The sequence below is a fragment of the Mus caroli genome, unplaced genomic scaffold (genome assembly GCF_978045245.1).
Source record: "Mus caroli unplaced genomic scaffold, Mus_caroli_1 scaffold_4, whole genome shotgun sequence".
NCBI classification, from domain to species: Eukaryota; Metazoa; Chordata; class Mammalia; order Rodentia; family Muridae; genus Mus; species Mus caroli.
The window spans coordinates 50,820,925-50,843,997 of NW_028227259.1; the positions used below are offsets into that span (position 1 = coordinate 50,820,925).

At 37.7% G+C, this 23,073-nt stretch overlaps 1 protein-coding gene across 4 annotated transcripts in view; it reads left to right on the forward strand.

Annotated features, from left to right (window-relative positions):
- The window catches only part of Slit2 (slit guidance ligand 2), a 334,272-nt gene that overhangs the window by 303,637 nt on the left and 7,562 nt on the right, over window positions 1–23,073 (forward strand). For all 4 annotated transcript variants that reach the window (XM_085836687.1, XM_021161791.3, XM_021161793.3 and 1 more), the window contains 4 exons: window positions 4,093–4,230; window positions 4,322–4,562; window positions 5,764–5,894; window positions 19,137–19,291. In XM_085836687.1, the coding sequence (XP_085692813.1) occupies window positions 4,093–4,230; window positions 4,322–4,562; window positions 5,764–5,894; window positions 19,137–19,291 (665 nt within the window). The remainder of the gene's footprint in view (window positions 1–4,092; window positions 4,231–4,321; window positions 4,563–5,763; window positions 5,895–19,136; window positions 19,292–23,073) is intronic.

The window sequence follows — 23,073 nt, forward strand, 5'->3', positions numbered from 1 at the left end:
TAAGACACATTATTAGTAAGACTTAATGGAAACAATGTTAAACAAGAGGAGCTTGTTTTAAACAAAAGACTGACTCTTAATTAAGTATTTTCTATTACTAGCAATTAGGTTGCATACTCTCTAGAGTGTGCCTTGTTGCAAGCTGCAAACTGGATGGACTGATTTGAAGGCCCTCTGCTTTCACCAGCCAGTAATTCACGAGCTCATTTTAGAGCTGTAGGTAGTTGAGCTGAAAACAGGTTAAGTCAGAGTGAGTGCTATTACTCCCATCTTATAAATAATTGCACACTGTGGGAAGCAAGGCTGCAGAAAGAAAATGATCTTGGAAACCAAACAAGAGGAAGCTCTACTGAGAAATGTTGTTTGGACAAGTTGTAATGTTACTTCAATTTCATTTTCTTATTAGTAAGTTGACAAAACTGGTTTGACTTTTCATGCTTTATCATACACTTCATAAATCTCCTGAATTGCTGTGAGATATTTTTAGAGCATGATACGCCATCAGCAGTATTTTCAAGAATACATCTTTCTTAGTTAGCATTTAGAGTACTAAACAGTGTGTGTGTGTGTGTGTGTGTGTGTATACTATTTATATAACTACATATTATTTACAACTATATATATGTGTGTGTGTGTGTGTATATATATATATATATATATATATATATATATATATATAATTCTATATCTCCTCCCTCACTCCTCATCAGATAGTAGAAATTAAGAGATTTGATAGGGTTTGTTGGTCATAGAAGAGGTGGGAAATATTTATTTAAATGCTCCTTCCTGCCTTAAAACAAGGGAAAGATATAATAATCACTCATGATGTAGCTGCTAGTTCTAAGGGGCTTAAAAATAGTAGTTGGGGAAAAGAGGGCATAAAATATCTCCTAGACAGCTACTGTGCTAAGTGTTTGGTTCTCTTATCTTTTACTTTGATTTCTTTTCTCAGATAAATAATTCAGAGTGTTTCAAAGCCCGTCTTCTTTTTAATGTTCAGCACTTCAGTGGCACTGCCCACATTAACATTGATGGAAGTTCCCTTGCAGGGCCCCGTCCATCTATTCCAGAATGTGTATGACCACTTAGGATCCATTTAGCTTCAGGCTTGCTGTGTACTTCTCTTTATTGTGATTTAGTATTAAAGCCAAGCAGCCTCAGTGCAAGCATACCTCTGAATGAGCTCACTTTGTTCCTAAAACATACCTGCAACATGCACAGCTCTCTTAGAAGCACTGTACCCCCATTTTTTGAGTATATCAGCTTGCCAGCAAATAATCTTATTTTGCATCTTTAGACAATACACTTGGCATTCAGAAATATCACATTCAATTCAATATTTTTAACTATTTTTATTCATTTAAATATATATTTTATTGAATACTGCTTAATTAGTAAAGAATACATATAAAAACCTTTCTAGAAAAATCTAGACTCATAGTTATGAAAATTGAAGCCGCTTTTTGATCATTTAGATACCTAAATAAATGTTAGTGACTTTACACATAGAATTTTACTCAATATTTAACATACCTGTAGAGCTATGTTAAAATCTTTTCCTGTTGCTGTGAAAAAAAAAAAGCCACTTGACAAAAACAACTTGAAGGCACAAGCATTTACTCTGTGCACAATCCAATGTATAGGTCACAATCCACTGTATAGTTCACCTTTACATTGGTTGGTGGTTAGGTAACAGGAGCATGAAGCAACATTACATCAATGACTGGAAAGCAGAGAGCAAGGCAAATACACACATGTGTTCAATCCCCCTCTTCATCTATACAGTCAGGTATCCCAGGCAGGGAATGGCACCACCCACCAGAAGTGGGCCTCCCTACTTTAACCTGTACAGTGCAGAAGATCCCTCATAAGCATGCCCAAAAACCAATCTCCCAAATGATCCCTGTCAAGCAGACAATATTAACCATCACAGTGAAGTGAAGAATATTTAATTAACTTGATTGTGGGCATTATTACCCAATGTGTACATATATTAAATATTATGTGGTAAGTATTGAAATATATAGCTAGAAAATAGAAATGTTGATTTGTTAGAGGAAAAAATAGACAACAATGAAGGCAGACTGGAATATGAATTCTATTTAACTGAAAAGTCAAAACTCAGTCGATAAAACCATGGTTTTCTGTCATGTATATATACATATATGTATACACACACATGAAATAGAAACTAACCCTTCTTTAAACACAAAAGAAACACATTCATGGATGCCTCATTATTTAAACTGAACAAATCATGACAAAAGAATGCTCTGAGGGAAGAGTGGAGGATAGACGGGGCTATCATAAGCGTTATCCCATCTGCGGCCATACCTGTGCAAGTTCCAGTGCCCCTATATCCGCACAAAACATCTGGAAGTATAGCCCGCATCCATGAAATGCCTGAAAGGTCAGATGCTGCCAATCCCCATATATGCTCTTTCCCCCTATACTTCTTAAATATTATAAAATGTAGCTAGCAAAGGAGGTTCAATAAGAGATGAGCAGTAATTAATAACAAAACTTTTATCAGGGTACCATAATGAAAATTATGCAGAGGTATCTCTTGGTCTCTATGTATTGTATTGTACTCTGTTTTTCTTTCCTATGATATGTGAGTTGATGCTGTGCCTACAGGATGTGATCAATAGGTATGGTGATATTGAGTATGGCTCCAACCTAAGGGTTTCCTGGACACACTTACTTCAGTGCTGTATAAGTGAATGTGATTATTAGCACCTTGCTTAGTTCCTGTTGGGGAGGTAGCAGAACCAGCATGAATAAGTAGATGATAAGTTTTCAGGGCTGGACAGAATAGACAGGATCTGATGTTACTCAGAAGGATTCACAACATAAAACCCATTGTTTTACTGTTGTTTGTATCTGAAATCTTAGCAAATAATTTACATCATGGGTCGCTGTCACTATGATTAACTGAGTACTACAATGGTCTATAAACCATTGCATGTGCTGGAAGACATTTCCCTAGAGGATAAGACAGGCCTGGTTTCCTTAATGCTACTGCTGGATTTGCCATGCTCAGCACCAGAGCACAGTTTTAAAGGGAACCTTGAGGAAATTGTTACCTAACAGCGTGGTGTAGTAACTCGGGGACAAGGGTCTAGTCAAATTCCCTAGATCCACTCCCCACAAGAGGCAGTTATAAGTACATGTCACTGGATAAAGTCTTGAGCGTTTCCCCAATAATATCTATACCTGTACAAGGGTGTGATGTGATCATCTGTATCAGAGCTGTACAGTAGTATAATAGAATGGTATTTTATGCATTTCTTAAAATGCATAATAGGATGGACAAGATGTTCAGAGTATAATCTCCATTACTCCAGCCCTCCACCAGCAACAGAATGCATACCCATTTTTCCTCTATACAACATGAATGAAGAAGCTAAAAAAAAATGCCCATAGAATTGACCTCAGAAATTTTGTACTTGATCTCATATCACAACCCTTCAAGTCAACCCAATTCTTCCATAATTATTAATTTAAAATCATAGCATCCAATATAGTCAATTTCACTTCCTTGCATTATATTCTTTTCTAATATTATATTGTCTGTGACAAAATAAAACTCTTACTATTTTCAAAAATATACTTAATATTCCTTGTAAATTTGTCAGCCGTGGTAGCACATGACTGCAGTCCCAGCATGTTTAAAATCCCCTTCGTAAATTTACATATAAGACTGTCATCATCCAAATAGACAAAGGGATTGAAAAGAACAGAAAATAATGACACTGGGCAACACAAGGAGAGAAAGAGAAGAAAAGACCGAGTGTGAAGAAGTGAGGAAGACACCCTCGTACAGTGAGTCCCTTGTATCAGGATTTAGGATCATTAAGGAGTTAATCATTCTGACTTCACCTAAGTAAGCCATGCCTTACAGTGCAGCCTGTCCAGTGTGCAGTGCACTGTGCAGTGCACTGTGCAGACATCTATTAATCAGAGGGACAAGACTGTTGTAAATAAGTTTTCATATTGGGATGGTGCTGTTTTATCCAGATGAAAAGGCATGGCTCTTCATGATCTGTTGGCTCAGTCAAGTTTGAAACTTTTATCTCCTTGTTTAAACAGGTGTGACTGCACTCCAGGGTACATTGGTGAGCACTGTGACATTGACTTTGATGACTGCCAAGATAACAAGTGTAAAAACGGTGCTCACTGCACAGATGCCGTGAACGGATACACGTGTGTCTGTCCTGAGGGCTACAGGTGAGAACATGAGAACACGTTTGTGTGTAGGGAGGTATCTCTAGGACTCTGGCACATCTGGTCTCACCTAATGTTTCTTTGTATTTGTCAGTGGCTTGTTCTGTGAGTTTTCTCCACCCATGGTCCTCCCTCGCACCAGCCCCTGTGATAATTTTGATTGCCAGAATGGAGCCCAGTGTATCATCAGGATAAATGAACCAATATGCCAGTGTTTGCCTGGCTACCTGGGAGAGAAGTGTGAGAAATTGGTCAGTGTGAATTTTGTAAACAAAGAGTCCTATCTTCAGATTCCTTCAGCCAAGGTTCGGCCTCAGACAAACATCACACTTCAGGTGAGAGATCTACCCCCTCCCACCACGAGCTGAAGAAAAACTCCTGTGGGTGAAAAGCAGATGTTTTCCTTTCAATATTTATGTTTTTAAAATAAGATAAGAGCCAATATGTTAATTCATTAAAGGGGAGGGAGCTGGGCACCAAAGTTGCCACTTCATTTGACACTTTAAGTGAAGGTGTTTTGCCCATTAATGTTTATGGCCCTGGCATTTCTTCTCTGCACACTGGAAAGGCTTTTCTTTAAAACCTGCAGCAGAGAGGCACACAGCGGAGACACCACTCTTTAACTTGGCTCTCTATCATCTGTAACTCTTCACCCAAAGCCTTGAGAAAGAGCCATGGAATTAACAAACATTTTGATGTCTTACCACAAAGACAATTACCACTAAGCAAGCCATTCATGCCCCTGAGGTGTGAATTGTAGGAGATTGGGCATGATTAATGTAGAGTATTTGGACAAATTGGGGTTACATACTTGTTTTATCTAGTAAACAAAACTCTTTACTATATTTTAAATTTCAGTGGCTTTAACCCACTTCTTATAGACTTCCCTCCTTGTACTTTTTTTACCCTGACACTGACAATACAGGCATGGCTTCTAAAATTATGGGGCAAGAATGCTGGGATAAAGCCAGGTTCCCTTTAAGAATCTCTCTCTACACCATCCACTTTCTTATGCTTGCCACATTGAATAATGTAAAGTGCACTGGTATTAGGACTTTTAAATTCTAACTTTCACTTAAGTCCCTTAATATCCCCCCCAAAAGAAAGAAAAATTAATACAAAAGCAGATATTTCCTATTTCTCTCTGCACATACCATGGGTGTAAATAATTTTGTACCGATTATCCTTAATATAGTCACATTTAGTGTGTGCTAAGGATCAAGCTTAGAGTAGGAGAAAAAATACAGATACACAAAATTTTCCAGTAAAGACAATTCTGACATGACATCTAACAGATTTACTTAGATATTTGTTACTGGTTTTCTTATTTATGGATTTATTTACAACAGAACCATTATCAAATTGCCTTTAAGCACAGTTTCAACGAACATTCTTTTTCTTATACCCAGAAGACAAACCATAAAGAACTGCCCCCCGCCCCGCTCCCAATTCACTTAGCAGCCTATTTCTTTGAATTAATACAATGAATACGTTTGGTTGACTGTGCATCCTAACATCAGGGCTACCTCCTACTAGATTGCCACAGATGAAGACAGCGGCATCCTCTTGTATAAAGGTGACAAAGACCACATTGCCGTGGAACTCTATCGAGGGCGAGTTCGAGCCAGCTATGACACCGGCTCTCATCCGGCTTCTGCCATTTACAGGTGAAGATCTCTCAATTACTGGTAAAGGTGAAAAAAACTTATTCAATGAAGAACTGTTTCTCTTCGACAATTGTATAGTGGAAAAGGATGGGGACATTTTGGTGATAGAAGGTTGCTTAGTTATTTATGAAAGGCTAAAGCAGGATAGCTGAGACCAAGTAATATAAAGATCAGAGATTTATGTTCTATATTTTTTAAACTAGAAAATCTAGGATTAGAACATTCACACCTTGCAAAGAAGTTCTTCTTTTTAGAAGTATCATTATATGGTTGAAGGAAAGGGAGGAAGGAACACATGCTAGAGATAAGGGGATGAAGGGGGCCACTCTTCCTTCATTGGGGACCCACTCATGCTACCTAACCCTCACCCCAAAGAGCCAGGCAATTCCTGTGAGGGCAGAGCCCTCATGGCCTGATTACCTTGTAGCTTCCCTACTCCCTACCTTTCAATATTGTTTCCTTGGAGGTTATATATTTTATTAATGAATTTAATGGTATGGTCAAGCTATTGCAGTCAGCTTTATAATACCCTTAGTACCAATAACCCCCGATCATGCAGCAGACATTACTTACATGCATCATTTTCCCAGGCATGTTAGCTTAAATGAATTAAGCAAGTCAACTGTAGGGAAAGACTATGTTCTCACTCTTTCACTGCTTAAAAAGCCCCACATTGTTAAGTATATGTTCCTCCATGACAAATAGTCTTGGTGTAGGCAATGCAATACAAAGGTTGCAATGGAGGAAAGTAAAATAAGTCTCTTTCTCTCCTTGGATGCTTCCAAATAGAGATACGGTTCACAGTTTATTGTTCATTTGCTTACTCAGTGTGAATTTTTGTCTTCTTCACATACTGATTCATATTTATGTTGATGTTATTGTTTCAAGACGGGATCTTTCTGTTTAGTCCTATCTGTCTTGAAGCTCACTCTGTAGGCCAGGCTGGGTTCCAATTCAGAGATCCACCAGCCTCTGTGCCCTGTGTGCTGATGCCACCATGCCCAACTTGATTCACATTTATAATATAATGCCATTTTTGTGAACAAAACACATCTACAGGCTACACGCACTTGGCCACACGTGATTAGATGTTGATTATGATATATAAAGTATCGAAAGTGGTCTCAATCTTATGGGTGTTGTATGTGAATATGGAAGTGTGTTTCAAAGCCTTCATAGCTCATTGGCTCCTTAAATCAGTTCAGGGAATGTAGATGCCAGTTGCAACCATGAGTAGAATTTGCTCAGTCCTTCTGGTGGTGAGCTAGGCCACTTGGGTCTATTTAGAGCATGAAAACAGACATATAATTATTGCTTTTCAAGTGGAATACAATGGCTATTTCATCTCCAATTGTTGATGAGTTACAGCCAACATTTTGTATCATTAGGCTTTAAAGCATATAGTGTTTCAGCCCATAAAAAGATTTCATAAATTTGCGGTCCATTTTGTTTTACTTTTTTGTTTTTTGTGCTTTTGATGACAATGGTGCACTAAAGAACCATTCCAAACCATAATAAAGATTCTTGGGTTGGCATATTAATGCTAACATTCACATAAAATATGTCAAAATATTTCTAGATAAGCTGGAAGAACCCACATGATTTTTCCCAAATGAAGACCTACTGGAAAGGGCTTTTTATGTTTGATTCTATGTTCAATGCCATTTTTTTAACCTCAATGAAAAATAGAACATGTCCTGTGACAGTTATAAAAATAAAATGATGTTGCACACTCTCCATTTCAAACGAAAAGCTCATGTTTCTATTACAACATTATGTAATAGAGACATGTTACTTGGTCTTGACAACAGGTTCTATTTAATTCTTGTATTTCAAGTTAAAACATGCAATTTTGGCAAGCTATTACAGTATTTCATAGTTTAAAAAGACAGGTACCAATTAAGCTAATGTTCGTGTATTATAATATATTAAATTATAATACTTGAATATTAAGAAAATTATTAATATTCTAAAGACCTAAAGGTAAAAAGTCAGGAAAGAAAAAAAAATGAGAAAATCTTAGCAAGAAATTGAGAGATTATCAAGGTATAATATTCAATTTAAAAAAAGGGGGGAGGTCAGATGTGGTGGCACAGGCCTTTAATCCCAGCATTTGGGGTGTAGAGGCAGGAGGATCTCTGTGCATTCAAGGCCAGCCTGATCTACATATGGAGTTCCGGGACAGTCAAGGCTGCATAAGAGAGAGGCCCTGACTCTAAAAAAATTAAAAATTGAAGCATGAATGATGTCATAAAAGAGTTAAGAAAGAGATATTTGTGTTCCAGGCATTTACATAAAGTAAATATGGACATAAAAAGAGAGGTTGGGTGGAAGGAGGATTCCTGTCCAAATTCCACGGCACATTATTTTGAGTCGTGAACCATTTGGATGTCATCAGCTCTCGTAGCATGCTGAAGTGATAGGAAAATGTGCTCCAAAAATTGCGTCTTCGGCACCTTTCATCACCTGTCCAGTCTAAGCATGCAGACAATAAATAATAGTGCTGTCTTGTGAGATTGTGCTGAGAAGTAACAAAGAAGCAAAATATCCAGACAATTACTAAGAATCAGTAAATAATAATAGCTACTGGCATCATAGATTCACACTTTCCCAAACTGACTTTTAGAAAGAAAACGTTACTTCAGTACAAAGATGTTTCCCTCGCGTTCTTTATTCACAGGCTGGTTTCTTGGCACCCGGGGTAGGGAGGGTTGATTTTTAATTGTGTTGCCTTCCACATTCACTTTGCACTCCAGTTTTCTGGCTTATCTTCAAAGAACAGAAAATGGCATAGGCTTCGTGGTTGTTCCTTCCTTTCTAGAAGTTAGGAGTGAAAGGTGCTCTTTCTGCAGTACTTACGTAAAAATCCATCAGTAGCACCGTTCCAATCAGCTCCTGCGTGGTACTTACAAAATATTTAGTTAAATTGAATTTTCAGATCGTATTGCTATTCAACTCTATATAACAGTATGAAAAGTACACACTGCCGCTTTAAAGGATATAATTAAAATATCCTTATTTTAGATAACTGTTCTTGTTTGGTTTGGTTTCCTTGCCATAATTTATGGATTATAAATTTTATGCTTCTGAGGGACATTTTCTACATTATGTATTGCTTAATGCTCTGAGGAAATTGCATTTGGAAATTAAATTTTTACATCAAGTCCACTTTATCATTTGATTGATTTCTTCTCAATTTGGATTAAAATGGGTTTTACTTTTATTAGAGAAAAACAATCACATATAGAAGTATTGTCCCTGTAGGATTATTTGTTAGTTTTAAAATTTCACTTATTCACTTAAATTCATTTAAAATTCACTTAAAAATTACATATCAGTTATTGTGACAGATGAATTAGCAGAAGCAGAAGGACTTCATAGGTCAGACCTAGATTGATAAGGTTCACTTCAACGTTTTCTTTTTTCTGATCTGGATGAATAGAATATTGTTTGTAGTAAAAAAATGCCATTTTTTTCTAGATGGAACAAAGGTCATTTTGCTAGGAAAATAGCAATTTTTTTAAGTTCATCAACTACTATTTATAAATTATGAGAGCTAGACATAGCTCAGTGAATAGGAACACTGATGGTCCCGCCAGAAGGCTGCCTGCACCCACACTAGGAAAACAGAACCACTGTACAGCTAGCTCCAGGTCTCTAGTGGCCATAACCTCTGCAGATCTCTATACACATGAACACATACCCACACAGAGACACATACACATAATTTATAAAAATAAAAACTAAAGTTTTAAAAAAATGGGACATTTATTACCTTTATGGGTGTTGATGAAACAAAGGTATAGTAATTTTTGAATAAAAATAAAGTAGCACCTTTTATCATCTTGTTTCTTACATCATCACAGAAGACTGCGGCCTATTTTTTAAAATATATGTATAGATTTCCAGCATCTCGAATACAGCCAGTAGTGGAAGAGGTTAGGACCCTCCACTCCTTTCTGATTGGGGGTGGGGGGGAATCCAGCGTCTGAAATTTTGCATGTCTCACAAACCCCCAGGCACTGATATGTTGTATGGAGTAGACTTGAAGAATAACTTGTACAAGTGGAATCCTTTAAGCTGTTTTTTTTCAAGTTCATGACATGCATCCCTTTCCATGCCTAAAACACATATCAGGCTGGATCTGTTTTGATATCAACCATGTTCACATTGTTTCCATCACAGCAATCATCAAGTGCTACAAATACAGGTTCATTCTCCCTAATGACCGGTTGTTAAACATTTGCTAACACGCCACAATCTATAGGGTTCTGATCTGCAACAACAGATGAGGCGAGCTAGGAAACAAATGATCAAATGCAGGTTCTGGAAACACGTCTGCCTTTTTATTTTAGAGAATGACATATAGAACAACTCAATAATAATGCCATGAAGGGGTGGGGGAATGAATAAATGCATAACCATAATACTATATTCAACACTATTCAGAGGTTAAAAGTGCATTATAATTCTCAAACACAATGCGAATTTGCTGCTTATCAAAGCAACATTCTCTTAACTGATACTAACATAAGCTTCTGAAGGATTGTTTTTTTACATTTTTTTTTTCGAGACAGGGTTTCTCTTTATAGCTCTGGCTGTCCTAGAACTCACTTTGTAGACCAGGCTGGCCTCGAACTCAGAAATCCGCCTGCCTCTGCCTCCCGAGTGCTGGGATTAAAGGCGTGCGCCACCACGCCCGGCTTTTTTACAAAATTATTAGTGAAAAATATACACTTCTTTCTTCCCATAAGTATTAACAACATACACAGAATGAGATAGCTTCTTCGGGAGCACTGTGAAAATTAGCCAACCAGAGTGATCTACCATGCTGGTGTACAGGACTGTACACCATAAAGGGAGACCTTTATGGCTCCATTGCATTTTCTGCTGCCAGCGGCTAGGTTTCCTTGGATTTACACAGTCTGCATTATCTCCTTGCATAAGATAGAGAAGTAGAAGAGACAGAAGGGGAAAAGGAAAGAGGGAAGAGGGAGAAAGGCGGACAAACAGAAATAGAGATGGCAGAAAAGAAAAGCCTCTGCACAATGGAACAGTAAAGATAGTCTCCTTTGGAGACAGACAGTTTGCATCCTTTTTAAGATAAACATGCAGCCATTCTCACGTGCTGTCTGGGAAGGCGTCAGCATGGGCACTATAACTTTGGGCCAGTTGTTACAGCTCTCTGTACTCTCTCTCTCATCAACTACTATTTATAAATTATGAGAGCTAGACATAGCTCAGTGAATAGGAACACTGATGGTCCCGCCAGAAGGCTGCCTGCACCCACACTAGGAAAACAGAACCACTGTACAGCTAGCTCCAGGTCTCTAGTGGCCATAACCTCTGCAGATCTCTATACACATGAACACATACCCACACAGAGACACATACACATAATTTATAAAAATAAAAACTAAAGTTTTAAAAAAATGGGACATTTATTACCTTTATGGGTGTTGATGAAACAAAGGTATAGTAATTTATAGTAGTATAGTAACTACTACATCTCATCTAGTAAGGACTAGAACTATTATTTTTACCCCATGCAGTCATAGAACTTTGGAAAGATACACGCAAATGCCTCAATGCTAGACAGGACAGAGGATAGGGCCCAGTATCTGGTACTGCTGGAAGATTATGAATTGACCTCATCTCTAGAAAGCAGTGGATAAAGATGCTACTGAGAGCACTGCCTCACAGAGTACAGTTTCATTATGTCTATTTCAATGTATTTTATTCAGATGAATCTGCTTCAAACCATCGATCAAAATACATTTATATGGAAAACTAAACTAGAAAAACATATTTTTAAAAACTCTAACACATGGAGTAAATAAATACTGTTCAATGTCACTTGGCTTTCTGCTGCCTTTAGTTTAAAAGGACAGGCAGAAGTGATTTTTTTAGAGAGTATATTCTTATTATCCTCAGCTCTATGGATGAGTTGTGCCCAGCATAACAATATCAACCTGAGATGACAAGCTGTTCTTATAGGCTCCTAGATTCCTGTTCCATTGTCACCAGATATTTAAATTTCTTAAGTAAAACAACTGAGGCCAATTGTCACCAAAAGATGGGGGGGCAGGGAGGGAGGGAGAGGGGAAAAAAGAGAAAAGAGAACAAGAATTTTCATCCTTATTAAACTGTTGAAATATTTTCAAACTGGTAGATTGTGTGAATATAAGAATGTTATTGTAAATATGTGCTGATGAGTACAAAAAGAAAGGAGTTCCAGTTTTCTTATAAGCTCCAAATTTTAAAACTGTTTTCATATAGTAAACCACACAGTTGGAGAATTACATGGTTTTCTTATAACCATTTTTAGTGCAGAAACTTAAATAATACTCAGATAATAGAAGAGGAGAGGGAACCTAACTTATATATTAAAGGTAGTAAATAAAATGTATGTTCCCATTTGAATGGGGCAAAGTTAGGTGGCTCAATGCCTACTTTTGTGAGTCCTCAATGGCAGCGTCCCCTCAGGGAGTAGTAGAATGAGGTACTTATCATGACCCCAGAGGGTACTGAGCATTGCACCTGGGCCCAGAGGGAGGTGACTGTGATGGATGGCAAAATCAATGACAACCAGCTAGCCTTACAGTGCAAGTGTTGGTTGTCCATCAGGCTTCAACTGTAAAAGAATACATAGCTACAGCATTCTTAAAAATCAGCCACAGTGAATCTCATACTAGAAAAGACAGCATGAAATGTTAACTTAAATGCTGACTATTTTCCTGCCAGACATAGTCTCTTTTGGTCCTGGGATACAATGCCCTCCTAACGAACAAAGACAATGAGATCATTAATTGTATAAACCTTTTAGAAGGTCCATGTCAGTACTCTCTTCACTGTAAAATTATATAAATAGAATTTTCTTTGGTGATAATTTTTATCAGGCTTTTATCAGATTAGACATTTAGACCATTTTGTGAGAGAAAAAAATCTTAATATGAATTTCACTCATAATTTGAAAATAGGATGCAGACCCAATTTGCAAAGGACATAATTAATATGCATTTGTATAACCTCCAGGCCTTCATTGTGAAATTACTTTTTTTTTTGCAATTCAGTCATTTTTATTAGATGTACCAAATTGTAGAATCCTCATACAAATTCACTTAAAATGTAACTATCCTTGAGTTCTTTTGAAGAGCTGATGATAGCAGGTTCTCGTGGATGCTTAATTACAAGCTTATTGTAGGTAAAGTAATTTTCATTTTAAAAGTGATGCATGATGATCAGAAGTGTAGACACTCAAGGCAGGCATCTGTTCTCAGGTCTGCTTAGCCACGGGGCACTTGTGCCACCTTTAAAAATGAGGTGTTCAGCTCTTATGAGTCTAATAGAATGTGTGTAATGTTTGTAAAAAAGTGCTTCACTGGTTATATCAAATAATTGTTGTCCTTATTATTTATATTTCTCTAATAAAGAAGAAATTACTACACCTGCCCTAGGCTGCACATTTCAATAGAAGGTACAAAAGATAAGCAAGCTAGACCTTTCAGCATTATCCTTAATGCTAACCCTGAATGTTCCAGGTTTCTTAATAAAACGTATCTTTGAGAAGCTGTCTCTAAAAATACCAGGAACCCATGAGTTCTAGCTATCACCGGGTGCTATAACTAACAATTCCTGTTACCTTAAATATATCTCATTTATGTTTACATAACTTCTGTTTATTGACATCTACAATTAGATATTCATGTGAATCTTTGAACGTATACAGAAATAAATAATATATGACCCTTACTTTAAAAGGAGCTTACAATTTAGATTGCATTAAAGATGTAAAACTTAAAAACAAATAAAACGGGGAAAAACCGTGGTTGGTAAGTAAGCAGATTGAGTTGCTGATGAAATGAACTCTCTCTGGCGTCCCAGCTGGCACACTGCATCAAGAAGCATAAAACGTTAAAGGTCTCCAGCCACTCAATTTTACTGCACCAAAACCTATCATTAGTAATGACACGTCTGAATTGATTGTCTAAAATCAATATGTGACCAAGTGCCCAGTCCTCAGTATGGGCCTTTTCTTTGAAATTTTGAAGAGAAAAATGTGCTTCTCTATTAATATTTATAATCTAATTAAGGCCAATGTCTATAGAACATCCATTTACAAACCACCTCAAGTTGCATATGGTCTTGGGGGTTGTATCAGTTCGATATGACCTTGGCTAAATATATCTACTTTGTTGTGTTTATCTGTACTTTAATACTTCAGTTGTTAACTTTTGGTAGCCTAAATAAGCTATATCTCAAGGAAGTTATATTTTTATTGACCTTTTTAGCATTATCTTTCAATCAACATTATAAAATGAGCTAAATTCATTTTTTTCCCTTAAGATTTGAGACTAGTTTATTTGAATGGTGCTGTTGCTGATTGTGATGATGGGACCAATATTCCACATTTAACTTGGTTGTGCTATGCATGCTTGTAAAAGTATCCCTTCTTGAAACAAAATTGCCTGTGAGGGGGGAAATATTTATAGCATTCATCAGAGAGAACCAATGTGTTTTCATAAATTAAATTATAAAATTTTTAATAAAATAGCTTATTAAACAGTTTTTAATTATTTATTTATATTCCAAATGCTTTCACCCCCTTCCTGGTCCCCCCTGCCAGGAGTTCTTTATCCCATCCCCCTTCCCCTTTGCTTCTGAGAGGGTGCTCCCCACCACTCCTGCCTTACCCCACTAGCATCCCCCTTCCCTGGTGCATCAAGTTTCTACAAGATGAAGGGCAGTCTTTGCCACTGAGGGCAGACAAGCCAGTCCTCTGCTGGAGCCATGGATCAACCCATGTATGCTCTTTGGTTGGGAACTTAACCTCTGGGAGCTCTGAATGCCTTCTTCTGACCTCTAATGCATTAAGAGCACTTGCATGCACAAATTTGCATGTAGGAAAAGCAGTCATATATGTAAAATAAATCTCTACAAAGGATTAATAGACTGTATGTCATCATTGCCTCCCTTCCCTTCCCTTCCCTACCTCCACCATCTCCCATAATGATGTAGGAGTAGTTCCTTGCTCTCGTTCAAATTCATGTTCTCTAGTTCTTTAATTGCTGATATTTTTTTTCACTCATAAAAAGGTAAGCACAACATACTCAGAGTGGAAAATATTTCTTGTTATTTCAGACTGACCACTTGGTACTGTATAACCAACTGTGAAGTTCTTCCCTGGGGAAGGTTTTACCTCCTGCTCTCACCATCCTTTAGTTGCCTACAGTTCTTTGTATAGAGTTGTGGCCTTGTGAGATTTCCCCCTTTCATGTTAGCATATCTATTGACATAGAGGCACCATGTTGTTTAGATTTCATGAGTGTAGCTTTTTTTTACAGTATTTAAAATTGTTGTAATTAATATTTTACAGGTATTTTATTAAATTATTTTATCTATTTATATTATTATTATTATTTCACCTTTTTTACAGTCCAATCATTATCCCCTCCTGGTCTGCCCTTTTGCTGTACCTTATTCCATACCTCCTCTCCCATCTCCAAGAGGATGTCCCCACCACACACACACACACACACACACACACACATCCACTCCACCAGACTTTCCACTCCCTTGGGCCTCAGGTCTCTAGAGGGTTAGGTGCCTCTTCTGTCACTGAGACCAGACCATACAGTTCTGTACAGTATATATGTTGGGCCTCATATCAGCTGGTGTATACTGCTTGGTTGGTGGCTCAGTGTCTGAGAGATTTCAGGGGTCCAGTTTAGTTGAGACTGCTGGTCTTCCTATGGGGCTAGCCCTCCTCCCCAGCTTCTTCTAGCTTTTCCCTAATTCAACCACAGCAGTCCCTGGCTTCTGCCCATTGCTTGCGTGTAAATATCTGCATCTGACTCTTTCAGCTGCTTATTGTGCTTTTTGGAGAATATCCATGCTAGGCTCCTGTAGCTTTCTTTACTCTCATATCTAGGAAAAACATCACAAACTGTTCCCCTAGCTTATAATAGCTCTGCCCTCTCCTAGTCAGTGTTCTCTGAGTCTTAGGTAGAGTGTTATAGATGGATCAGTTGTTGCTGGGCAGGAGAACATGACATGTTCTTTGCCTTTTGATGAGTTGTAGCTTTCTATAATGGCCTACCTGTTGCAAAGAGATTTTTTTTTTGATAAGGTGTGAAAATGGTTAAGGATAAATATTTAGAATGTACTTAGGAATCATGCTTCTATAGGAAAGTGGTAGTTGTAAATTCTCCTCTTAGATCTGTGCTGTCACTAGTCCTGGGTACTTTGCTAGGTTTCCAGCACCAGGAATTATTTCCCTCTTGTTGGAAGGACCTGAAGTACAATTAGAGATACATATGCCCCTATTGCACCCTTAGGGTAATAGTGGCATATTAGTTGTTGCTGCAGTTAATAAGCCTTAGAACCTCTGGGTCCTGTGTCCAAAATGCATGGTGGAAGAAGTTCACATTTAAACACATTATATTGTGAGACTTGATTTTGAAGGTAAAGTATCCCCTTTGTTGATTTTAATGTTGCTAAATGTTAAGATAATTAAAGGTGTAAAAGAAAAATATTAATCGGCATGTCTAACTTATTTACTGTGAGTGTGTCTCTGTGTGCACATATACACACATATATGTGTGTGCATGTGTGCCCCAGCAGGAGGTTAGAGAGAAACTTACATGAGTTAGCTCTCAGTTTCTGGGGATAAAATTCAGGTCATCGGACTTGGGAAACAAGTATTTTTACCCATTTGTCGATCTTTCAACCCATATGTTTATTTCTTAAATGATATATAAGACAAGATATCCAAGATCTCTGAATATGGGAGTTCATTTTTATGTCGGGTGTGTGTGTGTGTGTGTGTGTGTGTGTGTGTGTGTGAGAGAGAGAGAGAGAGAGAGAGAGAGAGAGAGAGAGATGGTGTTTGCAAATGTGTACTCATGTGTGTGCCTCTGTGCTTATGTAAGCTAAAGGTTAAAGCCAAGTATCTTTTGACCTTTCTATCTGAATCTCTCAGTGAACTGTCCATAGCTCACTGGTTCGGCTAGGCTTTTCAGCCAGCATTCTCTAAAGGTCCAACTGTGTTCATTTCTTCAGCACTGAGGTTACAGGGGCATGATTATACTACCTCGTTCTTATGTAAGTACTGGGGGTTTGAAGTCATATCATTACACTTGCCCAAAGGCATTTTGCTCGTGGAGCAGTCCCCACAGCCACAGACATGGGAATTATAACCACTGTACCAAGAATTTAAGACATCTTCGTATTTCTGCAGAACATTTAAACTATCCTCAAATCAAAACTTTTTCTGTTTTTGGTCAATGAACACTGGAGTATAATTAGATTCAGTGGTGAAAACATGCAGAAATATTAGTGCATTTTCTGTTAGTTTCCAGGCTTAACTTCCTTGCAAAATTTAAATATTAGTATCAGGAAATTGAAAAATCATTTTTGTACCCAGTGTTATGCATTCATATTGACAAATAATGTCTCTACATAACCCCTACATATGTCCATGTCTCAAGCATTTTGTCAATCATTTTAAAGTGTTTTCAAGTATGGTAGGTCTTTAATGTTCATCTTTTTTTTTTTTTACACAGCTTCTATTATGACAGCTTTTGTCTATGTACTGAATTATGAGAGTGTTCCTACCACAACAGTGAGCATATATCCTGCTAACTTTTTAGCCCAGTATAATACCAAAGCTAATTATAGTGTAAACACAAGTAAAAATCGTATGGCATCTATTAACAAATTGCACCAAACATCTTCTTATGTCTCAATCTTCATTGTCTATTAACATCGATTCCTTAATATTTCTTTTTTTTTTTTAAGTACAGTGATCTGCTTCACCCTCTCACTTTTCCCCTCATCATTTCTGTCCATCTTTGATCTTCCAAAAATGTATAAAAAGGAGAAATATTATTTCCATTGATGTCTTCTCACTCTACTTGATATTTTGATTATTATCCATTTTCAAACACATTTTCATTTGTTTTTTTAATTTTAAACAAAATTTTTATTAGATATTTTCTTCATTTACGTTGCAAATGCTATCCCAAAAGTCCCCTATGATATAACTGTCTCTTGTGAGGCTATGCCAGTGCCTGGCAAATACAGAAGTGGATGCTCACAGTCATCTATTGGATGGAACACAGGGCCCCCATGGGAGGAGCTAGAGAATGTACCCAAAGAGCTGAAGGGGTCTGTAACCCTATAGGCGGAACAATAATATGAACTAACCAGTACCCCCTGAGCTCATGTCTCTAGTTGCATAGGTAGCAGATGGCTAGTCGGCCATCATTGGGAGTAGAGGCCCTTGGTCTTGCAAAGATTATATGCCCCAGTACAGGGGAATGCCAGGGCCAGGAAGTGGGAGTGCGTGGGTTGGGGAACAGGGCGGGGGTGGGGGAAGGATATAGAGGACTTTTGAGATAGCATTTGAAATGTAAATGAAGAAAATATTTCTGCTTCTAAACATGCTATGAATTTGAATCCTCTCAAAAATTTTTAGATGGAAAACATGATAACTTGTGTGTGTGCGTGGGCGCATGTGTGTTGTGTGTGTGCCACAAATCTCAAAGAGCAAAGCAGTATACATGAGAAGTTGGAGGGTGGAAAGGGAAGAAAGAAATGATGTCATTATATTACAATCTCAAAAATTATTTTAAAAAAGAAATGAGAAAAGCACTGTCATGTTTCTATGTTAAACATTTTATTGAACTATTAATTCCAGCTCATGATTGAACAAAGATTTCTTCACAGTAATTTGGCTCAAGAGCCATCTCTCAAAAAATACACACGAAATGAAAGTATATTTTCAATTTGCCAAGTTGGTTTGTCTGCATGCTTGACTCTGATTGGTACTAACACACTGTAGCCCACTGCAGAAGCCCCAATCCTGTAGAGCCTCCGGAGGAGGTGAAGGCTTCTTTTTCATACCATCTGGAATTATAGACTGTCTCTTCTTAAATAGAACTTTTATGTCCTGTGAAAATAAAACACATAAGTTATCATTTGTGATCGGCATATACGGAGTCAGTGTGGCTGGGTAATGAGTGTGCTCATTTCCAGATCTCTTTTTGGGAGAACAGTTTTATTTTGTATCCAGATCCTGAGAAATTAAAATTAATTGTATCTCCTTCAGAATACCCTTTAAAAGTCAATTTCCTTTATCTCTGCAATGAATATCTTTTCTGAAGCTGGATTTATTGATGTTTCTATTTTAACTATGTTTCAAGTAAAGTTGCTTCTTTTTGCTTTCTCCTTCCAATGCAGTGTGGAGACAATCAATGATGGAAACTTCCACATTGTGGAGCTACTGACCCTGGATTCCAGTCTTTCCCTCTCTGTGGATGGAGGAAGCCCTAAAGTCATCACCAATTTGTCAAAACAATCTACTCTGAATTTCGACTCTCCACTCTATGTAGGAGGTGAACTTCCTTCCAAATCCAGTGGTCTTCCAAGTCTGTGCTTCTCATTATAGATCAGATCTGAAGTTACTGGTGCCTCATGCCATGTTCCTTGACACTGGTCTGTCACTGTAATTGGCCAACAAGCATAAGACAGAAAGAGATGGAAGTGTCTGTTCAGGGGTTATTTCGTCATCCTGGTGTTGAGTCTAATTCAGTGTATCATCGGGTCAGTGAAGGACAATAGTTCTTGATCTATTGCCATGCCAGCTAGGTAATTTTTATGTAGTGTCATTAATTGTATATCTAGCTTCCTACAGAAGCAAGAAAATTGGTTATAGATAAAGTTGGAAAATGATAAGACTGAAGAAATAGCTCAGTAAGCTCAATGTATAAAATATTCAAGAACCTGAGATAAATACCCAGAACCCATGTAAAATGTCAGGCATTGTGGTTATTCGTACAATCTCAGTGCTGAAGATGTTCGAAAGCACATCCCTGGAGCATCTGATCCCTGGGGATCTCTTTGTCTACATAGTGTACTCTATGAGATCTAGGTCAATAAGAGAATGTGTTTCAAAAGAAAAAGTGCACCTATTCTCAAAAAGGACACTAGAAGTTGTTTTCTAGCCTCTCCACACATATGCATGTGTGTGTTCATGCACCTGAACACACACGCACATGTACATGTGTGTACACACACATGCACAGTGATTAATCAAGTATAATGCAAAGTAGGGAAGAGTCTACAACCCAGTTCCCTTAAGGAGGCAAACCATATTAGCTCCGCCCAAATTTGCCACACTGATATTTCTGATTCAAATCTACCAATGCTTATGACATCTACTGTAGCCTGAGACCCAAGTTCAGGTATGATTAATGTCACAAATCTAAAAAGTAAATGTCCCCGCTGGCCCGAAGACATGAAGCATGCAGGCTCATATCCCAATCACTGATGACTCCTTAGAATTAAATTACTGCAGATTGACTATACCCAGCAAAATGGTCACCTTGTTGCTTCATGGGAATCACAAGTATGAGGATTATGAGACTTTTGTAATTAGATCTTTGGAAACTTCGGCACCATGTGTTCTGATTGCGTCCATCCCTCCTCCTACCTCTTCTAAATTCACCCTTTCCTAGCTACCTGTGTAGATTTCCAGCTAAATCCGTGTCCTCTTGTTGTCAATATTTTTATTGTTTATTTGGAAATTTCACATCATAAACTCCCTGCACCCTCACTTCCCAGTCCTCCCAGATGCCCACCCATCCACCCTTGGGACCTTTGTGTTTATTTTGTTTTGTTGTTTGGTTTTTTTTTTTTTCCTTCTGTGTCTTTAAAAATTGAAAACCAGCAAGACAACAACCACAAAAGCAAGACCGGCCTGTGCTGCCTATCATATAAATGTATGGTCTTCTACAAGAGCTAGCCCAACTTACATGAAGTGTCCCTCTTAAGCCTTCTCTTTCCCAGTTGCTAATTTGCTAGGGGCTCTCCACACCACCTTCCCTCTACATTCTGAGGTTGGCTCTGGTTTAAGCTTCTATTTTCATCTATTATCCAGTTAACAGAACTGCCTTGTAGTGTGTAAAACCAGCCCCAAGTGTTAACAATGGCATAAAGGGATGAGTTGTATTTGTTAAGCATTCTATATAACTAACATAGTGCTTCCTTTGTTTCCAATAGTTTTTATTTATATGACACTGTTTTAGCGGCCTAACCTTTCACCTTCAGAGAAAATTGAAGTGAAACTAGAAAGTAAACATTAGTTTCTCTATTTCACAGTCCAAAAGGGACAGCCTTAAGAAGTTTATAAAGCTTGGAAAAAGTGTGGAAACCTAAACTGTAGCAGGCATGTTGTCTAACTCCAGGTCTGTCTACTCCAAAGCTACCTACATTGCCATTTAACTTTTTAACAAAGATCAGAAAACAAAATGGCTTAAGCAATGTGGTTGTTCTTTACTTCCAAGTTTGTCCTTGACTTGCATTTATGGTACTTTTATTTGAAAATATTTCATCAATCTTTTAAGACCTTTTTACAATATGGTACTCGCTTTAAAAATCCAGATGAAATCGCTTAAGATGGAACATTATTTTTAAAAGGGAAAAACACTTAAACTCCCAAATCAAAAGTGCTAAGCCTTCTGAGGCTAGAGGTTTTGGAAGAATCCCGAAGCACCTCTGAATAGTCAACTCTATGGGAAGCCATCTCCGTCTCAGTCATAACTCCCAGAGAATACACTGAGCCCAGTCTCCTTCCTTCCCAGATTGTGGTCTCTGGGGTGGTTGAGATTTTAAAATACAAGGAGTCCTTAAGACCACAGCCGGACTGTCACATGGCAGAGGCAAAAGGAACTGAGTCAACAAAAGGGAAACAAGGTTAAGTCTAGTTAAAACCAGAGGTGTCCCAAGGAGGACTGTACTAGACATCCTAGACCTTGGTTCATTGCAGAAGCATTCTCTGGAAAAAAATGCAAACTGGCCATGTAGCTACATGTGCTCCTGCATTATTGGCTATTCATCATAGTGTTTTTACGTAACACAAACCAGAAAAATTGTCCTGGTTTTCCATATAACAATTCAACCAGAACACTTATTGCTTAACTGTCAGATGGAAGGAAGACACAAATATAGTTGTCTAGGCATATTGTACAAAAATAATATCACTTTTGGGCAAAAGATTTTAATGATACTCTACACATTACACTCATTTTAAAACAGACTGTAAAGACTTTAAAAAATATCACTCACTAAGTTATTTACTGAGTGATTGGTGGATTAATTTACTTCCAACTAAAGTCCATGAAAGTCATAAAAAACAAAATCATGGATTACCATATATGGCAAGGGAATATTCATCTGAACTCACTCAGGAGGCTGAAGCAATGGTAATTATGATTCCAGGACATCTTCGGCTGTGCAGTAAATTGGTGTTTTAAAGGGAAAAAAAAATACAGATCTGCTTCTGTTTATCAGCTAAAAACTAGCACTTGAACCAAACATATAAAGGTCTGACCTAGAATAGTCCTTGGTTAGAGGGATAATTCAGGCTAGAGCATGCGGTTGATATGTAAGTAGGTGTTTGGATCAATTCCTAGGTCCAAAAATTAATCAAGAAAAGGTCTTGATTTTATGTGCTATTGAATGTTGAGTCTGTGCATGGTATGTAGCTATGTTGTTTTATGCATGTTTTTACCATCAAAACTGCACCCTCTGTAGTTGTAAGCTTTGGGACTAAATGACACAAGACCACTCATTGCTTCTCACTGCTGAGGAACTTTGCCAATCTCGATTTAGTCTCAATGTGTGCTCATATAAGCATTGTACCTCCAACAAAAATGAGCCATTAAAATAGCTTTGGAAGAAGATTGTTTTTAAATGTTTTAAGAAATGACCCAAGAGGAAGGTCATTTCTTTTCACAAATTCCACGAGTTTGTGATGGATGAACATGGTTAAGAAAGACTTAGGCCTACTCCACGGGAAAGAATTTCCTGTCTCTGGTATTCCACTAGAAATGGACAGTTGTGTGCCTTGATCTTGGTGTATTAACACATTCTCCAAGGCCAGACATATGCCATAATAAATGCCTTTACTGATAAAAACTTTAAAATTAAAGACAAACAATCTGGTATCTCTTCTAGAGTGACCAAGGGGACTCTGCATCAGAATCACCTGTGTCACATGTTGGCATTTAGAATTCTATACTTTTCTTCCACATGTGACCAGTAGACAGGAATTCGTTCTTTTAACATAAATTTTTGATAGGACTTGAGAAGCTGATAAGCAGTAATCTGACCTGTC